This window comes from Lepisosteus oculatus, chromosome 3 (genome assembly GCF_040954835.1).
Source record: "Lepisosteus oculatus isolate fLepOcu1 chromosome 3, fLepOcu1.hap2, whole genome shotgun sequence".
In the NCBI taxonomy this organism is placed as follows: Eukaryota; Metazoa; Chordata; class Actinopteri; order Semionotiformes; family Lepisosteidae; genus Lepisosteus; species Lepisosteus oculatus.
The window spans coordinates 22274441-22288122 of record NC_090698.1 but is presented as its reverse complement, the minus strand read 5'-3'; the positions used below and the strand labels follow the sequence as shown (position 1 = coordinate 22288122).

Genomic DNA, 13682 nt, shown 5'->3' with positions numbered 1-13682 from the left:
ATCTACACAAATTACTCCAGTCTGGTGATAAAAAGCTGATATTTTGTATTTAAATTGGATTTTTAAAGAAAATTAGGAGATTCTAAATTGTACAAGTATTGGGTAAGTGGGCAACTGTAAAATGGTACAGGTGCTAATGAATAGTTTGAAAGGGCATTAACATAGTGTTATTGGTCTATGTGTATAAACAAAGTGGTATAACTTGACAGAAAAAGCATCGGTCTCTGTAAGGACCCTCAAATAGATACTGAATTTCAAAATACAACTGTGATACGCTAAATCCACCAAGGAGCTTTTGAAATAAATCATGGATGAAGTGGTAGAGTAACAGATCATGAGAAAGTTACTTATTGCTTTGAGTAAAGTGAGGTGAATTATTAGGAAGTTGACTGTGCATCATACCACCCAGGTGGAAGTCAGTGTTCATACATTGACAATTTCTTGGTTTCTCCACAAGGCTGGTCTGTGTGAGTGAATGACAAGAAAGATGTCATTATTGAAAAAAAACACTCATATGAGATATTCTGTAGACATAAGACAGAAGGATTTATGCTCAGGTGAGAAAAAAATTTTGGTCTGAATGCAAAAGCTTATGTCCTGGGCAAGCACAGCATATCATCTAGTCAACACCATCCTGACTATCAATCACGGTTTTGGCGGCACCATGTTATGGGGGTGATTCTCATCAGGGGGGACTGAGAAACCTGTCAGGATAGAGGGGAAAAAGGATGATGCAAAATTAGTTGAATCCTAAAAGAAAACCTGCTTGAATCTAAAGATTGAAAATGGACATTTCAGTAGAACAGTAACCTGAAGCACAAGGCTTATGCCAGGCTGAAGTAGTCTGACTGGGTAACTCAAGAACCTTCACTTTTCTCCAAGCACAAGGCTTATGCCAGGCTGAAGTAGTCTGACTGGGTAACTCAAGAACCTTCACTTTTCTCCAAGTTCTGACTTTAATCCAATCGAAAATTTATAGCCAGGCTTTGATTGCATTCTATAAATTCTTTGCAGTAAACTTGTGAGAACAATTTCCCCGGAAGAATGAACAAAATTGCATCAACGCATGATGCAAAGCTGGTAGAGACCTATACAAAAATACAGCAGCAATGTATTCCTTCTACCAGTTACTGCTTTAGACAGCTGAATACTTAGCCAATCAGTAATGTTTGCATTTTATATCTTCCCTGATGATTTTGAAATAAATTTGAAAAAAGGTACATTACTTATAATTCATTTAATATTATAGGCAGGTGGTGAATACTTTTACAAGGCACTGTTTGAATACACCTTGAAAAACATCTTTTCTTTCAGAACCTTGTCCAATTGGGTGTATGAACTGGATAAATGGTCACCATCTGTCGTTAAGATTGCTTACAAGGTAATCATTCCATTTTATTGGGTTCAGACATCATAACTTTTAGTTTGCTATTGCAATTTATTGTCTAGTAGCTCTGTATTTGTGGGTTTATTCAGTTGTGTTCCTCTAAATATGTCATAATTTTGCACTGCATCAATGTAAAGGAAGAGAAAGTCTCATAACATTTCCTGCAGCGTTCATTACAAAGTAAGCAATTGAGTAAGACCGGAGGTTAACTCTGAACGCTAAACTTGTGCACAAAGAAAAAAGGTACTTAAGACTGTGTGAAGTATATACTGTATAAGAATGAAAAGTCAGAAATTTAGAGAAATACAGAAGTTGCATTTGCAGCATTTTGATGATAATTCTTCTAGATAGATTGACTGCACAGCCTGAATATATTTTTTAATCTGAATGTATTTTATATCTTCTTTTATTTGAAAGGGCACACCTGCAATGCGAAGATCACTTGTTCCACAACTTCGAAGTGGAAAATTCAATGTCCTTCTGACAACCTATGAGTATATTATTAAGGATAAACACATTCTCGCTAAGGTAAAACAATCTTTTTCATTAAAGCAGTATTAAGTGGGTTGTTGTCCATTATAGGAGACAACTCCTCAACGGTTATGAATTCCGTCTTTATAAACAGATCCGCTGGAAGTACATGATTGTTGACGAAGGCCATCGCATGAAGAATCACCACTGTAAGCTGACTCAAGTTCTCAACACCCATTACGTTGCACCTCGGCGACTTCTCCTGACGGGAACTCCTCTGCAGAACAAACTGCCTGAGCTCTGGGCTCTCCTCAACTTTCTCCTGCCCACTATCTTCAAGAGCTGCAGCACCTTTGAGCAGTGGTTCAACGCCCCCTTTGCCATGACAGGAGAGAGAGTAAAATATATTTTTAAATCCTTCACAACATTTTTCATAGGCATCGGAGCTCTGTTGTCAGCACATGTAACTTGGGCATGATTCTAATTATCAGTAGCCTATGTGAATGGTTGGGTTTGTTTGATGTGGTCTGTAACTGCAGGGCACTGGGTCATTAGGCCTGCTGGGTAGCTGCTAGACCTTAGCCTAATAATTTGACTCACCAGTGATTCCATTAGTTAATGTGCGGTTATGCCAATGCCCATAAAAACATAGGGAAGATTATAAAAAAAGGGAAGTGCATTTGGCCTATCTAGCTGGATTGGTTGCAAATAGACAATTTGAGCATTTCATTTAACCAGCCAGTTCTTGTTTGAAGCCAGAGAATCTGTTTCAACAACTGGTTTGTACCACACTTTAGCCCTTTGTGTTAAGACATTCTTCCCTGTTTTCAGTCTTAAATGTAACTCCTAATGTTGGCATGTCATATGCTAGTTTCACGTATGGTACGTTTTTACCATAGGTAAAAAAGAATATTTGATAGTTTACAGAACTTTCAATGCTTATAAAAGAGGCCTCTAAATGGTTTAAGGCATTTGGAAGAGACTTTACATTATACAAAGACACAATATAGAATATTTCCCTGCCCATGTATTGTTACTGGTAGTGTCTAATATGAAACTGTACACTTTTTGGTTCACCGTTTCACACATTTTTATTGACCTTGTACTGCTTTCAAAATAGAAGGTGAAAGAATTCTTTTATTGCTCATCGAAATGCATCAAGGAAATATTAATTTTAAACTGTATTTGAATATTTAATGCATTTTAACACTTTCAAATTGCTAAGAGCGTGTTTTCAATGCAAGTTAAAATGCCTAACTCCAAATTTAAACATCTTTGCTTTACTGTGTTTTCTGAACCCCAAAAATATAAGTGTAGAAAAAGACAAAAGAGCCTCTGCAAATTATTTTTAATGGTTGACATTCTGATTAACTCAGATGCAACTTAGGACTTAGTGAATTGTGTTTCAAACCTGTTTTAAAGGATCAATGACTGGATCCCTTTTAGAAGTCTCAGGATGCTGATGTTCACTCCTAAGCTGGGAGGGACCTTGCCGAGCTGGGTGACCTGTTTTTCCCTAGTTGACTCTCTATAGCTAGACAGTCAAGTATGTGTGAGGATGCCAAAATAATTCCTTGCCGGAGAAAGGATATTGTTGTCTCAGTGTACAGCTCGAAATGTGGCTGGAGTCCACAGGTTTCTTTTTCACTTGTTCAGCTGTCTGCGGTGACACCTCTGGTTTTGAGGTTATTCTGGTTGAAACCACAGGATCTGATTTATGTATTGTCTTCCTTGTGTCTGGTGTATGACTAATGTCTGAACTACAGCTCCTGTCAAGCTATCCCCAAAACTGTGAAAATCTCAAAGAGCTGACGCATTTAGCAAAATCAAAATTTCACAGTGGAATATTGCTAAATTATTTTTATTTTTAAAAAATACTTTCACTTTAATAAAGCTTTTTCAAATTAAAAACAATATTTTCCCACTGTTTATATTCTTGATGTTTTAAAAATAAAATAAAAAGTTACATTATTATGCTCCCAAAAGTTCATAATGTGGCCTCCATCCCCAGTAGTATATGTAATTTAAATATCCAGAAATTCAGTTGGAATATTTGCACACAATGGTTTGTATATGTTTATTTTACATCAAAGTAAACAAGTACAACTTAGTGTTCTCTGAGGGATCAGTAAAAAGTGGCATTGGTCCTCAATGACAGTAAGAATTAAGGTTATTGAATTAGGAGGTAGAAAATCCTCAGGCTTAATAAGAAAGGGCTTTAGAAAAATAACAAGGAAACCTGCTAAGTGATCCCCCCAAAAAACAAAGGTCAGATGATGATGAATTTTTGTCACATCTTTCTTCCCCTGAATTACTCAAAGGTGGATTTGAATGAGGAGGAGACGATCCTGATAATCCGTCGTCTTCACAAAGTGCTTAGGCCTTTCCTGCTGAGGAGACTGAAGAAGGAAGTGGAGTCTCAACTGCCAGAGAAGGTTAGCATTGCAGTGGCAACTCATGAGGGGAAACTAAACCAGATTTAAGAGGTTACCCATTATCGTCATTTCTATCAAGCATTTTTTTTTTAATTTGACAAGTAATTAAAACAAGACTGAAAATGTATTAGCATAGTTACATTCCCTGCTTCTTTCCCTGATTTTCGATTTCTGCATTGTTTCAACATCACTCAAAGGTGAGGCAACCCTAAATCAGGTAGCCAGCTTACTATGAGGCTGATTCAAACTTGACATTTTATTTTTTACGGGTTGATTTCTTTGCTCGCTAAGTCTGGTATTTTATTTACCATACACTACACTGAACTAAGTGATTTGTGTGTCTCGGTGTTAAAATATGAAGACTTACTACCTAATGCTGCAGCTCTCCTGCAGAATTGTGTACCATCCATCACGTTTAGTAGAAATGAACGATGACAGCCTTCCTTGAGATAGACATGTGATTTTTTCTCCTCACCCTTCAGTAGTGATATTGAAGTAGCTTATAGTAACAAGACCTGATTACGATGACTGTTTTTAAGTAACTCAAATTATGTGAAGTAACAAAGTACATCATTAAAAAATGCACTCAGTAGTTAATATTCTTTGGGGGGGACATCAAGGACAAAGATTTAGTCTTTGTCCTTGATGTCACAGAATCTGTTTGAAGGAAACAGTCATATCGTGGTGCAACTTTCCCTGATACATGCTTTCCCTGATTACATAATTTTTTGTCAAGTTTGCATTTATTTTGCAAACCAATATAAAATCAATATAAAAAAGAAGTAAATGTTGCAGTGCTTGTATGTAACATGTCCTTGTTTAATTTAGGTGGAATACGTCATCAAGTGCGACATGTCAGCGATTCAGAAGGTCCTGTACAGGCACATGCAGGCCAAGGGCATCCTTCTTACAGATGGCTCAGAGAAAGACAAAAAGGTAAAGGACAGCTCTTCTGAAATGACCTAGTCTTATGGGCATTTTAGGGCATTCTGTTAGGTTCTGTATTTCCCATATATGTCACAGTTTATCTAATGTAAATTTCTTTTTTAGGGTAAAGGAGGTGCAAAGACACTAATGAACACTATCATGCAGCTGAGAAAAATTTGTAACCATCCCTATATGTTCCAGCACATTGAGGTTTGTACCACTGGTGGTTATGACACTATATTTCTTATAAAAAAACGAATGTAATTTCTAGTGGTTTAATATAGAGTGTTGGATAATGACAATAGGCAAAGTAGTTAAACTCTGTCCTTTCATTTCCATTCATTTTCCTTCAAACTGGACACAATTCTTTAAAGGATGATGTATGATGTATCTGCAACTCAAAGAGTTGAGTGCTCATTTGGGGAAAAAAAAGTGAATCCTTTATTTAAAGTATACAAATATTTTTTCTCCAAAGGAGTCCTTTGCAGAACACTTGGGATACCCAAATGGCATCATCAATGGGTATGTACCTTTATATGTGTAGAAAATTGATCGCATAAAAAGTGATCCTGAGGCCATGGAGTGTGGATAGAAACCTCAATATACTGTTACCTCGACCTTTGTCATTTGTTAAACCTTGAGATATGATATGGTGACCAATACCTACATGTATGTATAATTTTTACAGACATTTGTTGTTTTCTTTTTAGGTCTGATCTCTACCGTGCATCTGGGAAGTTTGAATTGCTGGATCGCATTCTTCCAAAACTCCGAGCTACAAACCACAGAGTTCTGCTCTTTTGCCAGATGACGTCTCTAATGACAATCATGGAAGATTATTTCGCTTATCGTAATTTTCTTTACCTGCGTCTTGATGGTATGTCATACTGTCATACAATACATGACAGAAAATAAGTTTCCAGTAGCTTATTAGTGCGTATGCACTAATCTATGTGACTTGATTGAACACTTCTAACATGGAGTGTGATGAACAGAGAAGTTGCTGGAAGTTCACTGTTGGTCATCTTAGTGCTCTTTCAACGTGCATGTTTCCGAGCAGTCTGAGTGTTAGGAAAACACTGGGACAACTTAATTTTATTCAGGAATTAGCAGGGGACATTCCCTGTAGTCCGTTTGGTTAATCATGATCTGAAAATTAAGTTAATTGATATCTTTGCTGCAGAAATTTGTAGATGTAGAAAAAATATATATCAAAATGCCCTTTACAAATTACGGTGTACTTTAGTTGTAAAATGTCTGAAATATATAATACAGTATTACTAGTGATAAATTGTCGTGGAATACATAATTATATAGGGTCACATGGTGTTGCAGTGCTTAGCATTGCTGGCTCGCCGCACTGGGGCACTGGGGTTCAATTCCAGACCTGGAGTTCTATCTACGTGGAGTTTCTGTGTTCTGCCTATGTTCACCTGAGTTTCCTTTAGGTGATTTCCTCCCACAGTCCAAAAACTACTGGTAGGTTAAGTGGTTTATGAGAAAATTGACCCTGGTGCAAGTGTGTGTGTCTGTGTCTGCCCTGTGATGGACTGCGATTCCAGGTCTGGAATTGATCCCAATGTCCAGGGTGTACTCTGTCTTGGAATTGTAAGAAAGTGGGCTTGTGTGGAAAAGGGCACTGCAAACACAAATGTTTTTTTGTTTCTGTCCTCTCTCATTGGTGTGTGATGTGATCAGTTGCTCTAGGGAGAAGAGCACCAAAAGTTAAAAATATGCAATATAGAGATTTAAGAGAATTTAAAAAAAGAAACAATATTTTTATATAAGTCAGCAGTGTGGCACGGTAAAAGACGAGAAAATATTCAAGAGAAACTATCATTTAAATATAGTAAAACAATCATAGAGCAGTTTGAGAAGGGATTAGTCAACTGGCTGTTTAGGCAGGATTTGAAGAACAAGTTAGGAAGCTAATGAGAGTTAGGTTCTTGATTCTCTTTCACTGTTGAAACTGTTAAATCCTGTTAGAAATATAATTCTTATTGTTGTGTTAAAAAATCAATATCTCTATTAGTCAGACTAAATCAGACATTTTTGAAGCAGTGTTTTTATTTATTCTGGTTGGGTATTTTTTTAATTTAACTTCACTAAATTGGTGATATCTTATTGACATTTAGTGATCACTGATTCAACTGGCAAGTTGTGGTAGAAGTTCCTGCTAAATTTACTGATGCACATCAGGAAGTCAGAAAGTATCCTTACAACTTCAGATGTGTTTTAAAAAAATGGTAAAGGAGGTGGTGGGTGGCTTAAATTTGTCAAGTGTGCATAAAGAATAATTTGCATGCGAGTTTCTTTCTCTGAATACATATTCCTATCTTGTCCTTTCAAACTCCCAATACTTTTACAAGGGTAAAGTATTAATACATTTTGTTGATAGGTTCTTACCAAGTATGGTGTTTTATTTCCATAGGGACAACTAAGTCAGAGGACCGTGCTGCATTGCTGAAGAAGTTCAATGATGAAGGCTCTCAGTACTTCATCTTCTTGTTGAGCACCAGAGCAGGAGGACTGGGTCTAAACTTGCAGGCTGCAGACACAGTGATCATATTTGACAGTGACTGGAACCCACATCAGGTTTTTATTTTGGAAAAAGCTTTAATAATACATAGAAGGATACATTAGTACTTGAGAAATAGTCTTCATTATTTCACTCATTCTGCAGTTCTATGTTGTTGTCCTGTTTTATGACTTTCTATGTGTTGTTTTTTGCCATTACTTCTCTTGATGTGGCTCACTGTCTGTAGTGGCCTCTGTAACTTGCTAGACACCTGTGACCTTGCACAAGTCAGTAGAAGCTGTGGCAGTATTCCAAATGAACCTGTTGTGCTGTGAGCTTGGCAGAGCTCCTTATAAAAAAGACAAAGCTTTCAAAACACAGTATACAGTACACAGTCCTCATCATTCCTGTGCTGGTACAGGGGTTATAGTGAAAAAGCTAATGAAAACAGGTCTACAAATTTCTCCTACAAATACATACATACATTCTTCTGTTATGCAATGTTTGAAGCTCCTTTTGAGTCTATACAGTAAGTGGCATTAAAAATGCAAAGAAAGCTGTTGGTACCCATACTCATTTATTGCTGCATTAATGCCTTTCTGCGTACAGTACATACAGATGCAAGAAAATGTTTGTGATCCCTTTGGAATTACCTGGATTTGTGCTGGATTAATTATTCATAAAAATCTTCAACTAAGTCACAATAATAGACAAACACAATCTGCTTAAACTAATAACACTCAAACAATCGTACTTCTCAGTACTGAACACATCGTTTAAACATTCTCAGTCTAGGTTGGAAAAAGTGTGTGAACCTCTAGGCTAATGACTTCTCCAAAAGCTAATTGGAGTTAGGCGTTCCAATCAATGAGACGAGATTGGCGGCGTGGGTTGGAGTTGCCCTGCCCTATAAAAAAAGTCACACAAAGGTTGGTTACTGACAGAGTCTGCTCTTTTCAAGAAAGAGCTGTTCATGTGAACCATGCCCCGATCAAAAGAAATATCAGAGGACCTTAGAAGAAGAATTGTAGAGATGCATAAAGCTTCTTAAGGCCTGGGTGTTCATCAATCCACAGTAAGACACATTGTCTACAAATGGAGGAAATTCAGTACTGTTACTACTCTCCCTAGAAGTGGGCACCTTGCAAAGATCACGGCAATAGCGCCGCGTGCAATCCTGAAGGTGGTGAAGAAACGCTAGGGTAACAGCAAAGGACCTGCAGAAATCTCTTGGCCTTGCCAAAGTCTCGTTCATATGTCCACTATAAGAAAAACACTGAACAAGAATGGCGTCAATGGAAGGACACCACAGAGGAAACTGTTGTTCCCCCCAAAAAACATTGCTGCATGTCTCAAGTTTGCACCTGGATGTTCCACAGCACTACTAGAACAATGTTCTGTGGACAGATGAGACAAAAGTTGAACTCTTTGGCAGAAACGCACAACGCTGTGTTTGGAGGGGGGAAAAAAAACTGCACACCAACACCAAAACCTCATCCCAACAGTGAAGCATGGTGGAGAGAGCTTCATGGTTTGGGGTTGCTTTGCTGCCTCAGGGCCTGGATAGCTTGCTGTCATAGAGGGAAAAATGAATTCAAAATCGTATCAAGAAATTTTACAGGAGAATGTCAGGGTAGTGGTCCGTCACCTGAATCTTAATAGAAGTTAGGTGATGCAACAAGACAATGGCCCGAAACACAGGAGTAAATCAACAACAGAATGGCTTAAACAGAAGAAAATGGAATGGCCAAGTCAGAGTCCATACCTCACCACAAGAAGAGAGCTGTTCATGCAAGGAATCCCAGAAATATCAATGAACTGAAACAGTTTTATAAGGAGGAATTGTCTAAAATTCCTCCTAACCATTGTGCAAGTCTCATCAGCAGCTACAGGAAATGTTTGGTGGAGGTTATTGCTGTTAAAGGTGGTTCTATCAGTTAATAAATGCAAGAGTTCACATACTTTTTCAAGCTTGGACTCTGAATGTTTAAATTATGTGTTCAGTATTGACAAGAAGTACAATTGTTTGTGTGTTATTAGTTTAAGCAGATTGTGATTGTCTATTATTGTGACTTAGTTGAAGATCAGATCACATTTTTATGAGTAATTAATGCAGAAATCCAGGTATTTCCAAAGGCTTCATAAACTTTTTCTTGCAACTGTACATTTCTTTTGTATTAAAATAATGGAAGCTCTAGCTGTGTTATTACTTCCAGTGCATAATGGTGTTTAAGCTAATCTGATAAAGATATAAAGCTGGTATTTACTTAAAGCTTGGATGAGAACTACTCTCTTGAGAGTTCAAATCTTGTTTCCTCTTACAGGACTTGCAGGCTCAGGACAGAGCTCATCGTATTGGACAACAGAATGAAGTCCGAGTCCTACGTCTCTGCACTGTCAACAGTGTGGAAGAGAAAATCTTGGCTGCTGCCAAGTATAAGCTCAATGTTGACCAAAAGGTCATTCAGGCGGGAATGTTTGATCAAAAGTCATCAAGCCATGAGCGAAGAGCATTTCTGCAAGCTATCTTGGAGCACGAAGAGCAAAATGAGGTAGGTTGACAGTGTAAATCATATTTGCAGAAATCCTTCTTTCAAATTGAAGTTCTCTTTTCTTTTTGTTTTGCATGTGTTTCTTTTGCCCATGACTTGTACTGCGACCTTTCCGTGCCAAATGCTTTTGATATTTTATTCTATCAAGCTTTTCCATTTAAAACATGAAAGAAAATGTTACGATAGCATGCCAATATGAATGAAGGGAATAGCTTATGACAATGCCTTGTGAAACCGAAGTCCAAATGTGTAAAAAGTAGTGTTTAAAAATGCAACAAATAGAAACGTAGCAACATAACCAAACTTTTTTCACTCTTAAAATCACCTATGAATTTTAACTGTGACATCATTAAAAAAGCTAAGGCCAGTCCAGGCTTTAAATTGACAGCCCTACAACAGTTATGCTTACCCATAGCCACAAGTATGCATCTACTTGAACCTAGAAATTGAACATAGTTCTGTAGTTTCCAGACACTATGCTAATTTTTACAAATTATTACCTTAAACTTAGAGGTCATAGCACTGTGGACCTGCAGGTTGCACACAGTTACACTAGTGATTGCATGCCATCATCTTTTTTTGCAAATATTATCATACTTGGTCTTATCTTTTTGAAGGTGTTAGATGGAGTAGATAATCTTTATATATCCAGTGCTTGTTCAGTGTCATTCATAAGTATCCGGGGTCATTAGACTGAGGCTTGTATTTCTTAAATGCTATTCTATTGGAAATAAATTGTATTAATTTATCTGTTTTAGACTGTTTTAGTTTGCCAATATTTTATTAGTATTTGAACATTCATAATTATGTTTATTATAATTATAGAAATGTATACTGTATTTTCAAAAAATAATCACTAAACTGCAGATATTAAAACTACTGTAAAATGTTTTCGAAAACGTAGATGACTGACAGTGTACAGTTTGTAAAATAAGTGCATTACACTGTGGTACATGATTAAAGAAGTTCTTACTAGATATAACTTTAGGTTCTCTTTTGTTCATTGATTCATCTCACTTATATTCAGTATTACTTAATCAACAATATTTATTTTAACTTTTTATGGCTGTAGATGTAATTTGATATACAAAGAATTAGGCCCTGTAGACTGATAGCTGCTTTAATCTTTAAATCCACTGGCTATCTCTTCCAGTTAAAACTACATTTACCATCCACACGATTTTACTTTACATGAACTGTTTCTTTCCTATTCTATTGTTATTCTCGCGTTGATGAAGGACGAAGACAATGTCCAGACGTCGATGGTAAATAAATATCTTACCTCAGTTTTATCCCCTAATATTGTCATCTACGTTTTCTGGAAATGAAATGTTATGTTAACTAAACATACTGCTCATGCATTTACTGTTTCGTTTGGCCGAAAATGTTTAATCTGCTTCTCGTTGAAAGCAAATGGATTTGCATGAATGTCCTGACAGATACCAGGTTGCCTAGCTTGGTGCATGAGCAGTTTAACTCTCTGCCATTTTGTTCCATCTTAGGTGCGTAAAATTGTAAATGCCAGTGTGGAGACTCATTAAACTATATCATTAGGTTACTCTATGATGTTTTTCCATTTGCCACATACTATATTCATTGCTACAAATACAAAACAGGTATTATGAGAACTATTTGTCCGTAATATTTATTAAGTTTTGTTATACTTTTATTATATTATTATATTATAAATAATATTTATTATATTTTATTACAGTGCTTTTGTGTAGGACTTTGAGAATTTAACATTATTACTACTTTGAATATATATATATATTTTGCTCAAGAATAATAAATATAAAAAGTTTTAAACCCAACAAAACAGAAGGAAAGAGTGCTATGTATATCTAGGACCAAATGCAAATTATGCTAAGGAAAATATTTATAGTACTGCATAGAAAAAAACATACAAACACATGGCATTTGACTGTAGGGGTAATGTGCTTCAAATTAAATATATAGTATTTAAGCATAAAACGTGATGTATCATATGTGCTTACAGCTCTTACAGTGCAGTTAGACTCTTTCTGTGCTGTTGGCATTAACACCAATGCTGGTTGCTGCAGAATGGGGTGGTGAAGGTTTTTCCTCATTACACAGTACAAAAAGGCTTATAAATTTTAAATATCACATATCTGGCTTTTGATGACGCAGAGGTCATTAGCAAAAAAAAACAGAGAAGTGAAAACCTAAAACAAAAGCTGGGTCCCTAAATCAGTCCACTAATTACTTTTCTGAATTTGGGAATATACTGTAAAAAGATGGCAATAAGCAGTCATCTGCATCATACCTTTAGAGTTTAGAGTACAAAATACAAAGTTGAAAATTGTAGCTCAGAGTTCAGCAAGGATGTGTGCTTTTCATTTCAAATATTTTTGTATTTAATTGTTGAAGTCTTAGAACACAGAACAGTAAAGCAACACTGTTTAGTTGACTATATGTAAAAAGATTTGTTGACCATACTGATTAGAGAAAAAATCAAGTTACCTTCAATTTGTGTGTAGAGCAAAAGGTAGAATCAGTTATTTAGAAATAATGTAGTATTATTATTATTATCTGCACACTTGACTCTTAATATTAATTTATTTTTACTCATAAAATTCCGTCACTTCAATTTTTAGTCCTGCGCAGCTGTTATGTTCTGACTTTTCATTTGAACACTATGGTATGCTACATTAGAAACTGTTCATTTCTACTTCTATAATACACTGCATTTGAAATTTGTGTTTTTGAATTTACTTATGCATTCTGTTTAACTCTTATTTTTGCTTTTGCATCCCAGTTTCATATTTGTAAGGTTACCTACTTTTATAATCAATCACATTTTCAAATAAAAGAACTTTTAGATATATAAATTAATATAAGTGTAAAAATGAAAAAAATAGTAGAACAGATTTCATAGTCTTTAGAATACCGTAATTACAGGCCAAGTCAGATAATAGACTGAGGGAAAGACTTCATCTATTAGCCTGTTTGAATATGTTTCTAAGAGGAAGCAATCCCACTCTTACACTATAGTACTGCAGTAATAACTTAACTGACAGATTTCGGATGAGAATTGGGTATTAACATTGATATTATGGCTCAGCCTTAAACAAACCTGTTTGAGGATTGTGAATTGATTTGCAAAATTATCAGGAGGCTCTTTAGGGCAGGTGTTCAAAATTCTACAATATGTATGGTCACTTGCATTGTTAAGCGTCTTGGGGCAGCCTTGTTGTGAGAGACGCTATATAACAATCATTTGAATTGAATGGAAAATTCTGAGCCCTGCTTGTAATCATCTGTGATCATGTATTGCATTAGATGTTAACTTTATAAACTTTAAAATTGAACCATGAGTTTAAAATCTCATTTGCTCATGAATACAGTATGTCACCTCATGTACAGTATCA

General features: G+C 36.1%; 1 protein-coding gene across 3 annotated transcripts in view; it reads left to right on the top strand.

The window, feature by feature from the left end:
* Window positions 1-13682, top strand: part of smarca2 (SWI/SNF related BAF chromatin remodeling complex subunit ATPase 2) — a 49077-nt gene that overhangs the window by 16341 nt on the left and 19054 nt on the right. For 2 of the 3 annotated variants that reach the window (XM_015339984.2, XM_069187019.1), the window contains exons 17-27: window positions 1315-1381; window positions 1805-1915; window positions 2013-2255; window positions 4180-4293; window positions 5122-5229; window positions 5344-5430; window positions 5696-5742; window positions 5931-6097; window positions 7652-7815; window positions 10063-10290; window positions 11529-11555. In XM_015339984.2, coding sequence (XP_015195470.1) covers window positions 1315-1381; window positions 1805-1915; window positions 2013-2255; window positions 4180-4293; window positions 5122-5229; window positions 5344-5430; window positions 5696-5742; window positions 5931-6097; window positions 7652-7815; window positions 10063-10290; window positions 11529-11555 — 1363 coding nt within the window. The remainder of the gene's footprint in view (window positions 1-1314; window positions 1382-1804; window positions 1916-2012; window positions 2256-4179; window positions 4294-5121; window positions 5230-5343; window positions 5431-5695; window positions 5743-5930; window positions 6098-7651; window positions 7816-10062; window positions 10291-11528; window positions 11556-13682) is intronic. The other variant, XM_006627125.3, reaches the window with a different exon arrangement.